Here is an 18,596-nt window from a genome sequence, read left to right on the forward strand (position 1 = left end):
GATGTTAGAATTAGCAGAAAAATACATTTAAACAGTTATTATGACTGTATACCATATGTTCAAAAATTTAAGTAGAGTCATGGAAGATATACAAAAGATATAAATCAAACTTCTAGAAGTGAAAACTACAGTGTACGAGATGAAAATATACTGACAGGGATTAATGATAGATTAGACATTGCAGATGAAAAAAAATAGTGAATTTGAAGACATATTGATAGACACTATTCAAAATGAAACACAGAGAAAAGAGGTTTTTTAAAAATGAGCAGATCAGTGAGCTTGGGAAAACTTTAAGCAACCTAAAAATGTGTAACTGGAGTCTCTGAAAGGAGGTTGGGGCTGGGGAAGGGAATATATTTGAAGAAAAAGGAGAGAAAATCAAATTGTCAATTTCAGAAATGAGAGGAGTAACTTCATTATAGATTTTAAAGACATTGAAAGGATAATAAAGGAGTATTATAAACTGTATGTTAATTAATTCAGCAATTTAGAGAAAATGGACAAATTCCATGAAACATAAACTACTACAGCTCATTCAAAAAGAAATAGAAATCTGAATAGCTTTGAATTTGTAGTTAAAAACCTTTCCACAAAGAAAATTCCAGGCCCAGATGACTTCACTGGTGTATTCTACCAAACATTTAAGGAATAAATAAAAACAATTCTACCCAAACTCTTCTAGAAAATTGAAGAGGAGTAAATACTTCACAATTAATTCTATGAGACCAGAATTACTCAGATACTAAAACTAGACAAAGACATTTTCTGAAGAGTAAACAACAAACTCTCATCCCTCATGAAAATAGATACAAAAATTCTAAGCAAAATTTTAGGATATTTAATCATGAAAAAGGATAATATATCCTGACTAGATGGGGTGTAGCATGTTAATGTAAGGTTGTTCTAACATTTGGATTTAAATCAATATAATTCACCAAATTTAACAAACTGAAAAAAGAAAAACTGTACATTAGCTCAATAGATGCACCAAAAGCATTTAACAAAATCAAACATCCATTTCTGAAAAAAGTCTCAGCGAACTAGGAATAGAAAGGAACTTCTTCAGTCTGACAAAGAGCATATACAAAAAATGTACAGTCAATATTACAATTAATTGTGAAATATCGCATGCTTTCTCTAAGATTGAGAATAACTCAGGGGTGATTATTCTTACCATTGCTATTCAACATTGTACTGCTAGTTCTAACCATTGCAGTAGGGATGAAAAAGAAATAAAAAATCATGCTACCTGGAAAGAAAGAAGTAAAATTATTTCTACTCACTGTACCATCTATGTAGAAAATACATATTTACCACACACACACACACACAAAACCCTTACTGGAACAAATAAATGTAGTTAGCAAGGTTTATTATATTCTATAATAAATTGCTTTTCTAAATCCTAATATATACATATTATATTCTAAAAATAATAAATTGGGTTTCAATATAAAATCAGAAATTTAAATTAAAACACAATATTTACCCTAGCATGAAATGATTAGGGATAAAATCTAGCAAAAGATGTGAAAGACCTGTATACTTAAAACTATAAAACATTGCTGGGAGAAATTAAAGAAGACCCAAGTGAAAGGAGGGATATATTGGGTTCATGGGTCGAAAGACCCACTATTGTAAAGATGCCAAATTTCCCCCAGATTGGTCTGAAAATTCACCACAATCTCATTCAAAATTCCAACAGGCTCATTTTGTAGAAATTGATAAACTAAGGCTAAATTTCATTTGAAAAGACAGAGAACCTAGAATAGCCAAAACAACCTTGAAAAAGAAGAAATAAGATGGAAGTACCAATACTACCTAATTTCAAGACTTTTATATAGCTGCAGTAAGCAAGACAGTATGGTATTGGTGTTAAGATCAACAAATAGACCAATGGAACAGAATACAGAGCCGAGAAATAGGCCCAGTGGACAACTGACATTGACAAAGATGCAAAGGTGGAGAAAGGGTAGTCTTTTTAACAAATGGTACTGGAACAATAAGCAAAAATGACCATCAATCAATACCTCAAATCATATACAAAAGTTAACTCAAGATGAATCATAGATCTGAATGTGAAACCTAAACTATAAGACTTCTGGTAGAAAACATGGGAGAAAAACTTTGTGGCTTTGAATTGGATAAATATTTTTAGGGATGATAACAAAATCATGATCCATAAAATTACAAATTTATCAATTGTGCTTCATCAAAATATAAAACTTCTGCTCTTTGACAGACACCAAGAAAATGAAAAGGCAGAATGGTAGAAAATATTTGCAACTCATAAGTCCTATGTGACCAGAAAATATAAAGAAATTTCAAAACAATAATTAGAAAACAAAATTTTAAAACAGTAGTAAGAATGTTATGAGCAGATTAGAACACTTTGCCCAAGTATATATGCAGATTTAAGCACATAAAAAGATGCCTAGGTCTTATTCAGCTGGGAAATGCAAATTAAAATACAATGAGGGAAGAGGGTGTAACTGAGTGGGTGAGCACCTGCACGAGGTTCTGGGTTCAATCCCTGATACCTCCTAAAAAAAAAAGTGAGTAAATAAATAAAAACCCTACATGAGATGCCACTACACATATTTTAGAATAGCTGAAATTAAAGAGATTGATCATATCAACTATTGTCAAGAGTGTGTAGAACTGAACCTCTCATACACTGCTGGTGGGAATGCAACAGGGCACAACCACTTTGGAAAATAGATTGGCAGTTTCTTAAAAAATTAAGCAAAAATGTATAGTCCAATCCAATCCAATCCAATCATTCAGCTCATAGGTTTTGCCCAAGAGAAATGAAAGCATATTTCCATTAAAAAAAAAAGAAATGTATTTATGAATATTTGTAGTGGGCTTCAATTTTAACAGCCAAGAAACTGGAAACAACCCAAATATCCATCAACAGGTGACAGGATAAACAAACTGTTGTATATCCATACAGGGGACTGCTTCTCAAAATAAAAAGGATCAAGTGTTGATACATGCTACACCATGGATGAATGTCAAAATAATTATGTCAAGTGAAAGGAGCCAGATAAAATATGTTTAGTATCTTACTCTTGTAGAGATGGTTTCTCTGGGGTATATATGTTTCATACTTATCAAATTGCATGTTTTAAATATGCAATATGTAATTTATGTTAATTATACCTCAATATAGTTTTTCGTGTTTTTTTTTTTTTTTTTTTTTTTAATGATTCCCATGTGGTTCAAGAAACTGATGAGTTTGAGAACCACTGCTCCACTCTCTCAGGTCCCTGGTTTCACTCCGGGAGGCAACCCATTCTAAGCAGTTTCTTGGGTATCATTCTGGAAATATTATACATATACAGTTATACATGAAGAAACATATTCTTTCTTTGAATTCACAAATGGTAGCATACTTTGTATACTCTTCTGTACTTCAGTTTTTCACTTACTATAACTTGGAGATCATTCCATATCAATAAATATGCAATACCTTCACTCTACACACTAATGTTGAATCTGGATTCTGCCAAAGCCTGTTGTTTTGATTATATAAGGTGGTACTATAGGCTTATTTTAAAACCTCTTAGGAGCAAACATGTAAAGAGAATAAATGCTAAAATGTTTTTTCAGGCATGCCCTTAAGTCCTCATCCTCCTGCTACATAATATGATTAAATGCTTTCATCTATGTGGACATACAAGCTTTCTAGAACACCATGTTCAGTATGAGTTAGATAGTTGTGTGTGTGTGGGGGGGGTTTAAACAGGTAAACTGAGTATATCTATGTGAAATATTCAGAATTTTTTTATTTTTTGAGAAGTTCTTATGATATTCTAGTTGCTTTTCTTGCCACCCCAATATGAAATTTGATGTTTAATTTGTTCTTCCTTATTCAACAGTTTTTAAAATCCTTTTTGTCCTTTACTAGTTAATTTGATGTTCTTTAGTCCATAACTCTTAAGGAGATGTGTACTATATAGGAATCTGTTACAAGCTTGCACTTTTGGCAAAGAAATTATTTTGGTAAATCTTTGTGTGTGTGCGTGTGTGTGTGAAGTGATGACTTTTTTCCCCGTAAAGTTAACCTCAGGTTTTGGTTTATAGACAGTGTTGCAAGGGGAAGACCATGTACAAAGACAAGGTACCAATTTATTTAGAGGCCTGTATTCCTTAATGACCATTTATGGTTCCTTCACAGGTTTTCTAGGAAATTTTCAGTCTTAAAGCATCAAATTGTACATCATCCAAACTATCCATATCGTTATATTCTCCATGTATTTGCTAGGTTTGTTAGTGAACGTTCAGTCTCTTTATGACTAATAATATTTTGAACAATTTGCAGCATATAATCAGATGTTGAATTGGACAGTTTATATCAGTTGAATGTTTGTTTTGAATTTATTGGCTAATGAAGTCAGTGAGAAGATTTATTGCAGCTCCTAGTAGTAAATGCATTTGCTCGTTATGCTTTCACATCATGAAATACAGGTTCCTGAGGTCGGATTTCACCGCTCCTTGTTCACCTTGCCCTGTGACATTTATGTGGGATTTCAGGAGCTTGTTCTGTCCTATCCTCTCCACTTGTTTGCTTGTGTTTGGCCCTGAGGTCATGTGTTTGAGGCGTCTACAATAGGATAAATGCAGTTGTTTTGCATGTCATCTTTCCCTGAAGTGGTTGCCTCGTGTCTGAGAAAATGTTTTTATTGACTAGCAAATCCTCTTTAATAAACCCTTGCCCATCCCTGAGTTCTTAAGTTTCAGTTTACTCTCTAACCTAGGGAAAGTGTGGAGAGCCTGATTCAAAAGCATTCCTATGCCCGCTCACCCATCCGCACCTACGGAGGAGAAGAGGATGTCCTGGGGGATGAGAGTCAGACAACACAGAATCGAGGTAAGACAGCCCCGAGGTTGGGGGACTGCTGGGGGCAGCGGCACCTAAAGGAGAATAAAGGCAGGTCGTCGATGAGTCTTCTGACCACATAGACACACTGCCACGGCCCAGAAAGCGTTTCAGGAGCCTTTCCAAGAAGCAACAGCCTCTGGTGCTAATTTTCACAGATTTTTTATTTTACCTATGAATCTTAAGTAATTCTGCTGCCTGAGGGTTACCTGTGGGATAATTTTCTTGGAAAAGGAGATTGAGCCTTTGAGCCACAGGTCAGCAGTTTCTTGTCCGCAATTTACTGTAAAAGAGCTCTTGGATTTGGGGGTGGTCTCTTAGTCTTTCTATATCTTAATTTTGTAATTTGGAAATCAGGGAATATACCTATTCCTTCTACGCCAGGAGTATCTTATTAGGATCAAAGACTAAAATGGAAAACACTTTTTAAAAGAGGATTTTCCTAGTGAAGGGCGTTACAAAGGAACGGAGGGCCCCCATGGTGAGAGCAGGGGGTGCTACAAGTCGCTGTGTCAGAAAGGCTCAGGGAGGGGGCCTCGGTGCCTGGGAAGAGAGTCCAGAGAGAAGAGGCCAGACGGGCACCTCACCCTGGGAACAGGGATGTTTGTAGGGGGAGAGAACCCTTTGTCACTTTTAATGCCCGTTACATGAAATAACCTAATCAGTTACTTCCTGACTAAATCATCACTAGCAATTATGCAATTGGAAAATTCAGCGTCAATGTCAATGCTTGCCTAAACTTGCAGCTGCCGCAAGGCAAGAAAAACGTATTCTTGTGGGTTCTGGTACTGGCTTTGGAAACCAGGTGGCCTTGTTGAGGCTCCAGGGTCCAGCCTTCCTGTGGAGATGCTGCAGAGGTCAGGACGGATGCGGACCTTTTGAGCTCCTTTCAAGGGAGTTCGATCATCGCTGGCGGGCAGAGGGCATTGCAGCGTTTGTCTCTCTCTGGGAGTAGGCAGGTCATCTAATGAGTAACATCTTTTTCCATCCAGTAAATTCTTCCACCCAGGATGTCAATGATACCTTCTCATCAGACACATAGATTTGTGTTGGCAAGTTTGTCTTTTGAAATTGCAGATCTAGTAAATACTTCTGAAAATAAATCTGCCTTGGGAAACGGACTTGGCCCAGTGGTTAGGGCCTCCGTCTACCACATGGGAGGTCCGCGGTTCAAACCCCGGGCCTCCTTGACCCGTGTGGAGCTGGCCATGTGCAGTGCTGATGCGCGCAAGGAGTGCCGTGCCACGCAAGGGTGTCCCCCGCATGGGGTAGCCCCACGCGCAAGGAGTGCACCCATAGGGAGAGCCGCCCAGCGTGAAAAGAAAGAGCAGCCTGCCCAGGAATGGCGCCGCCCACACTTCCCGTGCCGCTGACGACAACAGAAGCGGACAAAGAAACAAGACGCAGCAAATAGACACAGAGAACAGACAACCGGGGGGGGGGGGAATTAAATAAATAAATAAATCTTTAAAAAAAAAAAATCTGCCTTTACAGATAATTTACTTCTTGCTTTGTGCGTTGAGCTTGAGTTTCCAGTCTAATGAGGTGTTTTTCCTTACAGGGTCAGCCTTTACAACATCTGATAATTTGTCTCTCAGCTCCTGGGTGTCGTCTTCTTCCAGTTTTCCTGGATTTCAGCACCCACAGTCCCTGACAGCTCTTGGCACCAGCACAGCCTCCATAGCAACACCCATTCCTCACCCCATACAGGGCTCCCTGCCGCCATACAGCCGGCTGGGGATGCCTCTGACCCCATCGGCCATTGCCAGCTCCATGCAAGGGAGCGGCCCCACGTTCCCTTCTTTCCACATGCCCCGATACCATCACTACTTTCAGCAGGGGCCCTACGCCGCTATCCAAGGACTGCGCCATTCCTCGGCTGTGATGACTCCATTTGTATGACTCTAAATATCGGCGAATCCAGATCCAAAATGTGCCATTTGGGTATGGAAATAAAGGACAGGGTTGGGGAGTTGGGATGTGTGGGGATTTGGAGCAGGGTCTCTCCAGGCAACATGGGACCTGTTAAACAGGAGAGCTGGACTCGCAATAAAACTTACCACTTATGGAACGCACCATGGACCAGACTCCATCCACAGTCGGAGGACAGCTGTGGAGTTCATTCTTTCAGGAGAGTCAGTGTCAACTCCTTGGCCAATCTAATTCCTGCAACTTAATAGTATGTCAGCCTACCCAGAAAGTTTAATAATACAGAATCTTACAGTGCATTATTCCTGGTGGTTAAAAAAAATGCTGTGTTGATGCAGTAATGTATAAAATCAATGTGTATAGGGTTTCTTTCAGTTTTGCACAGGTTAAGAGAATTTTCAAAGAGGCAATACTGACTATCTGACTAACTTACATCAATTTCTCCCTGTAGATAATGGGAGTCAATAGAGAAATATTTGTAGTGCTGTAGCTTAAGCATGTCAGTTTTCCTTTGTGTTATTAATAGTTTGTTGGGACGAGAGCTGAGATAATGCCAATGCATCCTGTTTTGTGGATGTGATTCGGTTGTAATTATGTCACAAAATTCTTTTGTAAAATTGTCAGTACCAGACAAGCTCAGTTCTCAAAGTTCTGTCTTTCTTCTTCCTAATTCTCTTTCTTATAAGTACTTAACATTTATGAAGGAAAAACTTTCCATATACAATCTTGAAGGAAGAGCCTATATGTATTACATTGCAAAACTGAAGTTTTATTTTTCCAGGCTGGCATTCTAAATACACTCTAAATGTATATAGAGTGTTTGAAGAATACTCTAAAGCCTATAATGCATGATGTTATGTAAAACTTTCTTTCACTTACAGCTGAAAAACAAAAAAGATTGTTGCCGTGTTCTGGAAGATATTTCTCTGCAAATGTGTGAAAATCCTCTTACTTTCCACTTTACCTTTGGGAGAGCTTATGGATTATACCATGCACTGGGCTAAATTCTCTTTCTTGGTAAACCTGCTTTGTTGTTAGGTTAACAGTTGCCATTGATTGACAACTATTTTTGAATGACAATTCTAGATGACCCATATAGCCACAATTGAATCTATGCTCATGTGTCCATATATCTGATTTGTCCTTTTTTCCTCCTTACTATGTTCCATTCAGTGACTCCCGTAACATTTTTTTAGGTCTATAACGTGTAATTGCATGTTAATTCCCTGTCTGAAACATTGACAGTCCTTTTAAGCAAACCTAAACATTCATCTACTTTATTTTCAACTCTTGCTGTTTTCCTAAACCTTCCTTTAATGCTTGTAATAGTACTTAATTATATTTTAGGTATATATTATCGGTATATTCTTTTTGAGCAACATGTATCTAAGCATTTACAGTCAGGGTAATACATTTGGCATTTTGCAACAGTTTGTTTCCATACTACTACTCAATGAAGTCACTAATCTTTCAACTTTAGATATAATGCATTCCAGCTACAGGATGTAACTTGACTTCTTAGCAAGGATCCCTAAAACTCTCTTTAATTTAATTTAAATTTTTGTATGTAATATTCATTTTACTCTATTCTGACCGAAAAAGTACTAAATCTGTTAAAAGAGATGGGGAAATACTGCTGTTGACAGTCAAAGTGTACCTGGTGATAAATGCAGTATACTATCACATTAGACCCTAGCAGGATTTTCTGTGGTTTCTTTTAATGTTAGGCTTTTCTGTATCAAACACCTTTCTTGAACATTTCCAGTCTAAGAAACAAGGCACAGTGCCAGGGCCTGTCTGTGTGATGCCACTGTTGCATTTTGCACTTGCCTTTCTCTATTGTATCTCAAGGTTTACTTATGGAGAAGCATGGACTGTGTTAACAAAGCCTGTCGAAGCCTTGTGGCAGACACTATAGCCTAATTTCTAACACCTTGCTTATTATGCTTTAGTATCCTCTGGTAGTTTGTTTTCAAACAAAGCACAGATGTGCATTTCTTAACAACAACAATGAAGCAGTTATAAGTGAAGTGTAAAGTAAATACCCATAGACTAGGATATAAGTTAGATATTTAGTAGTTGGGCTGTTGCCAGGGCTCCTTTTACAACAGAGCACTGCCGCTTAAAGTGCCGCTTAAAAAAAAAGAAAGATGCTCCTTTACATTATGCTGCTCAATACCCTGATCAATTACTGACTTCCTGAAGTGAATCTGTGTCTGAATTACCTTTTCAAAGAGGATGAAAGAATTATCCTAGTACTCTTTTGGCATTTCTCCCAATCTGTGTGCCTCAAAGTAGGTTTGTGTGTTCTTGTTAATACAGTTTTGCATCAGCATTTTCTGACTTGAAAACTTTGTTTTGTAATTAAGCAATAGAAGACTAAAAATAAGTACAGTGATTAGAGAAAACATACCTAAAATTCTAAACTGGATATATTTTTTAAGTATTTGGTATTCAAATTAGAGAGAAGAAGCACAAATGGAATGGATCTTAGCCTGATCAGAGTTACTCTAGCCACAGAAATTTACCTAATTCCACCTTTCTGCACTATTCTGTTTGTTAATTCTTACTGAACCCCCTGGGAATTTGAGATTGAAAACTGCAAAGACTTTTTTATAGAAAGTAACTGCAAGAGCTAACTAGTTAATGGTAAAGGCAATTAAATAATAAAAAGCATCAGTTATAGTATATTTGGAATAAATTCAGGGTTTCCTCCTGAGGATATTAGGGAATCAAAAAGTAATGGCTGATGTGCAGTACTGCTAAAAAGAGGGCCTGCCAGACCTGCTTTGTCAAACCCTAAGGAAGCAATTCATAATTTAGTGGGTTCTGCGTATTTATCAATAATTCTACATTGAATCATTTCTCTTACTTAAATCTTCTCCCCTCCTCTGTCCACTCTTAACAGGACAAAGGTAAATTGTATCCAGTTTGTGTCTACTATATCACAAATTATTAGGTAACAAGGTCTAGATTAATGAATTTAGGATCGCATTACTGGTCCTTCTGAGTTTATAACAAAGGTATTTTGTCTAAAAGGCCTACCACTGTTTCTAGTAGGTGTGCATCAAGTAGGAGGTATTAAGAAGCTTCCTGGCATTAATTTATGATCCAGCAAAAGCTCTGTGTGGGGCTGTATTATAGAAGTTACATTGACTTCTGGGGTATTCCAAAACCTCCCCTTCCCCTCATCCTTATCCCTGCCACTGTACATCTCCATCCACAATGACAGAGAGAGAGAGAGAACCCACCAAAAGCCAAGAAATAAACATTCCCAGAAGTAAAGCATACTTATCCCATACTGCCTATGAATTTGTCATTTCCACATTAGCTTTTCAGACTGAACTGCTTATATTTAAGCTGAATTATATGCACAAAAATTGGCTTCAAATAAAGTGGATGGACCCATTAAATATGCAGTCAAGCTTAGCCATGACTCAGTAACTGAAGTTAAAAAAATTCAGTTATATAAAGTGTAGGGTCACATATTGCAAGAAAAACATTTTTACTCAATCTTCCATTGACTAAACAAGGAAAACTTCACTATTTGACATGTAAGAAATAAACATTATTAAAAACAAAGCAATACTATATCCTAAATCTAGAAAGAAAATTGGATCGAAAAGATTTTATACTTTCTGCATTGGAGAGCCTGGCCTAGGTGGAGGATACACTTTTATGTGTTATTTTAGAATGTAAAGATTTTTTTGTAAATGATCAAAGGGACAGTTACAATCTCTTAAATTTTTAGAAAACTACAAGAAGAATCCTTCTATCACTGCTATTCCATGCTAATTATAAAATCTCCCAATAGTCTTTCTTCAGCAGACTTTAAACATACAATGGTTCATGTATAAATTTTTGATAGGCAAATAATCCTTAAGTATTTTCTGGTCCTTCTTTCTCTGTCCCTCCCCCAAATAATTTCAATCTGCTCTCTTTTTAACAGTGTCCTGATAATAAGAAAATAAAAACATTTTGGAATAATATACCTCTAATTCATCTGGACAAAAAATACAATTTGTTGTATTTTACTTTTGGTACATTTAAATATTGTATTTAGTTGTTTCTATCTTATTTTCAGAAATTTAAAAAATTCTTTTATTCCTAAGGGAAAAATTGGACATAGCCTCTTTAGTAGACTTTACCACAGTTCCATTGTTTGCTGTGTTCATTTGTTTAACAAACTGTGTGAGAACAGTCACTGTAATGAGTGTGTGTGTGTTTAGGGCTTGGGGTGGGGAGGGCCTGGGAAATGTTTTATGAAAAAAGAAGTTATAATCCTAGTCCTATGAAGTAACATCCAATGAAGTTTCTTTTTAAGTGCAATATATTTATTTCTGCTAGAAATGTATTATCAATACTGTGTAATATTTGAAGCATTATGCGTTATTTGTAAACAGCTTAAAATTATATATTACCCAAAATTGTACAGAAGTACAGATGTGTGGATATGAATTTCTTTCATTAAAAATGGTGTGTTTTTATATAGATATGCACACACATTTACATCTTTCGTTATGTTACACTGTTTGCTTTGAACTTTTACTCTACCTGCATATCCTTAGAATCACATGACTTTCTTTGCACCTGTCTGTATTGAAAGATATTGAAGACTCCATAGAGCTTAAAAAACTCCTCTCAATAAAGTCATGAGCACTTGAATGCACTGTTATGATATTACACAAAGTATTCCGACATAGAATAAGATTGGCCACATTCAAAGTCTTCATCCTTCTTCCATGACAGTCCTTCAAAATATTTAAATTTATCATACCTACTGCTTTCCAAAGTCTTCTTTATTACCCTTAATTTTTTGTGTATGCCAGACACCCATAATTTTAAATTTTAGGGGGGAACCTTTAAAACCTTTTATTTAGAATAATTCCAAGAGTACAGGAAAGTTTAAGGATAATATAAAGAAACCTTTTATACTCTTTGCCCAGATTTACCAATCGTTAATTTTTTTGCCCCATTTGCTTTATTATCTGCATTCACACTGTGTGGTGCATGTGTATATACACATATATATTTACACATACCTACATAATACATAAAAAATTTTTTTCTAAACCATTTGAGAGTATGTTGCATATTTCATGTCTCATTAACCCTAAATAGCTTCAAAGTGTATTTACTAAAAACGTGAAGATTCTATTAAATGTTGCAGTAGTCAGGAATTTTAGAAAGGTTTAGCAATGATACAATACTGTGATCAATCATTTGTATTCTAATTTTGTCTACTGACTGAGTAATGTTCTTTGTAGCATTGTTTTTCTTTCAGTACAGATTCAGTTCACAATCATCCTGCATTTAGCTATCATGTTTCTTTAGTTTCCTTTAATCTGGTACAATTGCTCAGCCTTTCTTTAACTTTCAGGACAAAAGGATTCCCAGTTTTCAGTGATTTATACTTAAAATTGTCCCAGATTTGGTCACTGGGGGACCCTTGTTAAGACAGCTCAGGTGTCCTTTTTTTTAAAAAAAAAAAAAAAAAAAGACTATTTAGCAGTCTTTGATTTGCAGAAAAATTGTACAGAAAGCATGGAGAATTTCTAATTTTACTTTTTTTTGCATATGGACGTCCATTTGTTCAGCACCATTGATTGAAAACACTATCCTTTCTCCATTGAATTTCCTTTGCCCCTTTATCACAGATCAGTTAACTGTATTTGTGTTGGTCAATTTATGGGCTCTCACTGATGTTCCCTTGATCTATTTGTCCATTCCTTTATGAATATCACACTGTCTTGATCATTGTAAATTTATAGTAAGTCTTGAAGTCAGGTAGTGTCAGGTTCTCTAATGTTGTTCTTCAGTCTTATGTTGGCCGTTCTGGGTCTTCTGTCTTTCCTTATAACCTTTTGAATGAGTTTGTTAATATCAACAAAATATCTTGCTGGGAATTTGATTGGTATTGTGTTAAACCTATAGATCAATTTGGGAAGATGTTTTCTTTTTTTTCCTTTGTAGTCAGGTTTATTCATTAGTTTATTTTCAAAACTCAAAATTGAAATATTCATTAGAGACTGTGATTAAATTAAATAGTATTACTATGCTCTATTACATCTGATGTTCTCAGGTATATATGCCCCTTAATTTTAAAAAGTAAAAAGGAAACAATTGCACAATTCTTTGACCTAATTATACACACTTTAGTATTTTTTTATTTTTATTTTTTTAAGATTTTTATTCTCTCCCCTTCCCCACCCCCTACCACCCACCCCCGTTTTCTGCTCTCTTGTGTCTGTTTGCATTCTTGGTGGCACTGAGTAACTGTGTCTCTTTTTTGTTGCATCATCTTGCTGCATCAGTGCTCCGTGTGTGCGGTGCCACTCCTGGGTAGGCTGCACTTTTTTCACACGGGGCAGCTGTCCTTGTGGTGCACACTCCTTGCGTGTGGGGCTCCCCTATGTGGGGCACAACCCTGTATGGCATAGCACTCCTTGTGCGTGGCAGCACTGCGCATGGGTAAGCTCACCATACAGGCCAGGAGGCCCTGGGTTCAAACCCTGGACCTCCTATATGGTAGGCAGATGCTCTATCAGTTGAGTCACATCCGCTTCCCAACTGTAGTAATTTTTAAACAGTACTCTACATCTTTCAAATAAATTCAGCAGTTGACCATGACAAGAGGAAAATCAAACGTTTAAAAAGCTAGCATGAACAAGGTGAAGTATGACTAATAAAAGTAAAACATTGCTATAATCACAGCACCAGTTACACTTCTAAATGAATCCACTGTCTTCTTCAACTTCTCTGTACATAAATGATACATCAGCTAACACAGCAATTGGTCATCATGGATTTTTGGCTTATTCATATGAAAATATTGTGGCAAAAGGAAAAGAAAGCAGAAAGAATTCATCATGGTTTGTTATAAGAATTGTGCTTAACACTTGATAATAAAGGCATAATTGTTTCTTCATATTATTGCAAATTGGTTATTGTTATGCTCCCAAAATGCAGTTTTAATAAACAGTAACAAATTCTCTTTTAAGATGCTTAAACAGGAAAACAAGTAAATCCAGCTTTTAAAAGGAAATTCAATAAATAGCTATTTTACATGGATAAGGTCATATTAAGTTGGTTTCTTAATAATATTAAGTCTTCCTATCCATGAACATTGAATATCTCTCCAATTATTTAGACTTTCTTATTTCTTTCATCAGTTGGTAATTTTCTTCCTATAGATCTTGTATATATTTTGTTAGATTTATACCTAAGGATTACTTTTGTTTTTGTTTTGTTTTGTTTTATTTTTTGTTGCCACTGTAAATGGTGGTGTGTTTTAATGTCAAGTTCCAATTCCAAGTTCATTGCTGGTATATAGGAAAGCAATTGGCTTTTGCATATTAGCTCTGTATCCTTGTTTGTTTGCTGTTGTTAATTGTTTGGGATTTTCTACCTAGACAATCAGCATCTGTCAACAAAGACAGTTCTATGTTTTCCTTACCAGTCTTTATATCTTTTAATTTCCTTTTCTTGTTTTATTACATTAAGAAGGATTTCTAGTACAATGTTGAATAGGAGTAGTGAGAGAGGACATCCTTGTCTTGGAGAAAGCATCTACTTTCTCACCATTTAGTATGATGTTAGTAGTAGGGTTTTTGCAGATATTCTTTATCTAGTTGAGAAAGTTCTCTATTCTCAGTTTGCCGAGAGATTTTTTTTGTCATGATGGAGTGTTAGATTTTGTCAAATGTTTTTCCTGTACTTCTTGATCTGAACATACGATTTTTTTTCTTTAGCCTGTGATGTGATGGATTTTGTTAATTGATTTCAAATGTTGAACAAGCATTGTATAACTGGAATAAGTACCATTTGGTGGTGGTGTGTAATTCTTTGTATACATTGTTGGATTCAATTTGCTAATATTTTGTTGAGGATTTTTCGATCTATGTTAATGAGAGCTATTGGTCTCTAATTTTCCTCCCTAGTAATGTCTTTTCTGGGTTCACTATTAGGCTAATGTTCACCTCATAAGATGAGTTTGGAAGGGCTTGCTCAACTTAGATTTTCTGCAAAATATTTTAGGCAATTGGTATAATTTTATCATTAAAAGTTTGGCAGAATTCACCACTGCAGCTATTCGGGCCTGGTGCTTTCTGCGTTGGAAGGTTTTTAATTGTTGATTCAATTTCTTTAATAGTTTTAGGCCTATTCATATTATTTATTTCCCCCTGTGCAAGTTTTGTTAGATTGTGTTTTTCAAGGAATTTGATCCATTTCATCTAAGTTATCAAATTTATGGGCATAGAGTTGTTCATAATATTTCTTTGTTATACTTTTACCACTCATGTGATCAGTTGTGATGGCCCCTCTTTCATTTATGATATTAGGAATTTTTATTTTCTCTCTGCTTTTTTTTAGTTAGACATGCTAGAGGTTTGTCAATTTTATTGATCTTTTCAAGAACCAGCTTTTGCACGAGCAGCAAAAGAACAAATAGATAAATGGGACTTCCTCAAAATTAAAGCCTTCTGCACCTCAAAGGACTTTGTCAAGAAAGTAAAAAGGGAACCTACACAATGGGAGAAAATATTTGGCAACCATATATCCGATAAGAGACTTATAACTTGCATTAATAAAGAACTCCTATATCTTGAAAATAAAAAGATAAACAACCCATTTAAAAAATGGGAAAAAGAGAAACGGACTTGGCCCAGTGGTTAGGGCGTCCGTCTACCACATGGGAGGTCCGCGGTTCAAACCCCGGGCCTCCTTGACCCGTGTGGAGCTGGCCCATGCGCAGTGCTGATGCACACAAGGAGTGCCGAGCCATGCAGGGTTGTCCCCCGCGTAAGGGAGCCCCACGTGCAAGGAGTGCGCCCTGTAAGGAGAGCCGCCCAGCGCGAAAGAAAGTGGAGCCTGCCCGGGAATGGCGCCGCCCACACTTCCTGTGCCGCTGACGACAACAGAAGCGGACAAAGAAACAAGACGCAGCAAACAGACACAGAGAACAGACAACCGGGGGAGGGGGGGAATTAAATAAATAAATATATCTTTAAAATAAAATAAAAAATAAAAAATGGGAAAAAGATTTAAACAGACACTTCTCCAAAGAAGAAATACAAATGGCTAAGAAGCACATGAAAAAATCCTCCAAATCTTTAGCTATCAGGAAAATGCAAATCAAAACTACAATGAGATACCATCTTACTCCCATAAGATTGGTGGCTATGAAAAAAACAGAAAAAATACAAATGCTGGAGAGGATGTGAAGAAATGGGAACACTCATCCACTGCTGGTGGGAATGCAGAAGGATCCAACCATTCTGGAGGACAGTTTGGCGGTTTCTCAAAAAACTAACCATAGATTTGCCATATGACCCAGCAATACCACTGCTGGGTATATAGCCAGCAGAACTGAAAACAAGGACACAAACTGATATATGCACACCAATGTTCATAGCAGCATTGTTCACTATCGCCAAAAGTTGGAATCAACCCAAATGCCCATCAACAGATGAGTGGATCAGTAAAATGTGGTATATACACACAATGGAACACTACTCGGCTTTAAGAACAAATACACTACAAACACACGTGATAACATGGATGAATCTTGAGAACCTTATGTTGAGTGAAGCAACCCAGGCATTGAAGGACAAATACTACATGACCTCAATGATATGAAATAAGCAAGCGCCTCAGAGAGCTAGAGACTGGAAGATAGGCTTACAGGAAATTGGGGGGTAGAGGAAGGATGTAAGCTGACATCTACGTGGGTGAAATCTATGATAAGCTGGCGGTAAGTATGTGCACAAGGAAGAGATAAAATGGGGGCATAGGGTTACCTTTGGGTGGGGCTTTGTGGGTTTGAGAGGGGCTAGGGATGGGCGGATGGGTAATATTGCCCAAAAAATTGGGGGGAGAGAGGGGCAACATACGAACATGGGAGATTCTCAGGTGTTGGTTGAAAGTAAAATGCTGAGAAAACCTTTTCAAAATATAATTAGAAAAGTTACCTGTTTAAGATACTCAAAGGGGATAATCTGACACAGGACAGACTCCTAGGGAATATCTGAATGCTCATTTTGCCAGAGTGGGTTATACCATTGGGTAGAGACCCATATAATGAGAGTGAAGGTAGACCCACATCCTGGGGAGGACTAATGCCATCAAATAGAGGGAACTGTATCTCTCAAGAGAAAGGGTGGCTCCCAGGACATTAGGGCAATTGAGCAAGTCAAGCCCTCAACACTGTTGCAGGTTTCTCTGAATATGGCTCCTCAAGAAATGAAGATTGACTGTCACTGTGGGCCCCAAGGGGAGGGGGAAATAGATATTGAATAGATGGAACCAAAGTAAATGTGAGGGCAAAAGAAGTGTTTCACAAGAGTACACAAAGATGGATATAAAACATGTAATATTACACCAAAAACATATAGGGGACGACAGACTAATAATGTAAACAATAATGTAAAACAGGGAAACGGACTTTGGCCCAGTGGTTAGGGCGTCCGTCTACCACATGGGAGGCCCGTGGTTCAAGCCCCGGGCCTCCTTGACCCGTGTGGAGCTGGCCCATGCGCAGTGCTGATGCGCGCAAGGAGTGCCGCGCCATGCAGGGTGTCCCCCGCGTAGGGGAGCCCCATGCGCAAGGAGTGCACCCATAAGGAGAGCCGCCCAGCGCGAAGGAGGGAGCAGCCTGCCGAGGAATGGTGCCGCCCACACTTCCAGTGCGGCTGACGACAACAGAAGCGGACAAAGAAACAAGAAACAAGACGCAGCAAAAAGACACAGAAAACAGACAACCGGGGGAGGGGAGGGGAATTAAATAAATAAAAATAAATAAATCTTTAAAAAAAAAAATGTAAAACATAGGATAACTAAAAAATTTAGAAAACTGTATAGCCTAAAGTATAAACCATAATGTAAACACAAATGTCACGTCGTTTGAAAGCTATTGTCTCAATATCTGTACATCAGTTTCAGTAAATATGATATGAATAAGTTAAAAGATTATCGCTGTAGGGAAACGGACTTTGGCCCAGTGGTTAGGGCGTCCGTCTACCATATGGGAGGTCCGCGGTTCGGACCCCGGGCCTCCTCGACCCGTGTGGAGCTGGCCATGCACAGTGCTGATGCGCGCAGGGAGTGCCGTGCCACGCAGGGGTGTCCCCCGCGTGGGGGAGCCCCACGCGCAAGGAGTGCGCCCGTGAGGAAAGCCGCCCAGCGTGAAAAGAAAGTGCAGCCTGCCCAGGAATGGCGCCGCCCACACTTCCCGTGCCGCTGACGACAACAGAAGCAGACAAGAAACAAGACGCAGCAAATGGACACCAAGAACAGACAACCAGGGGAGGGGGGGAAATTAAAATAAATAAATAAATCTTTAAAAAAAAAAAAAAAAAAAGATTATCGCTGTGGAAGGGAAAAGGTTTTATAATGGATATGTGGGAGTACTGTATATTGTATAAATGAATCACTGTGATCTAAGGCTCCTGTGAAGAGAAGCTCAATAATTAGGAAAAAAGAAAAGAAAACGATAGGATAGAATTTTTCCAAATCAATATGTATTCTATATCTAACCTTTATACTCATCGCTATATTCCATTTTACTAGTAAGGGAACCTGACATTATATTGGGCTTCACTTTTCAGGAAGTTTCGGATCACAGAGTGGTTCAACAGTGGCAGCAGAGGAATACTGGTATGGGATGTTATTGACAGGCGATATATGGTTGACAGGGAGTTATACAGGGCATGTGTCCAGGGTGCATGGAAATGTTTGGATATACTCATAGTGGAAACAATTAAAAACAACAGCTGGGGGG

The 18,596-nt window shown here is 37.6% G+C and overlaps 1 protein-coding gene across 1 annotated transcript in view; it reads left to right on the forward strand.

Moving 5' to 3' along the window:
* TBX20 (T-box transcription factor 20) overlaps positions 1-11,482 on the forward strand; it is a 59,180-nt gene extending 47,698 nt beyond the window's left edge. Inside the window, exons 7-8 of the mRNA XM_004457120.4 lie at positions 4,767-4,879; positions 6,450-11,482. Coding sequence (XP_004457177.1) covers positions 4,767-4,879; positions 6,450-6,790 — 454 coding nt within the window. The 3' untranslated portion in view covers positions 6,791-11,482. The remainder of the gene's footprint in view (positions 1-4,766; positions 4,880-6,449) is intronic.
* The last annotated feature ends 7,114 nt before the right edge of the window (positions 11,483-18,596 follow it).

This window comes from Dasypus novemcinctus, chromosome 5, assembly GCF_030445035.2.
Source record: "Dasypus novemcinctus isolate mDasNov1 chromosome 5, mDasNov1.1.hap2, whole genome shotgun sequence".
Classification (NCBI taxonomy): Eukaryota; Metazoa; Chordata; class Mammalia; order Cingulata; family Dasypodidae; genus Dasypus; species Dasypus novemcinctus.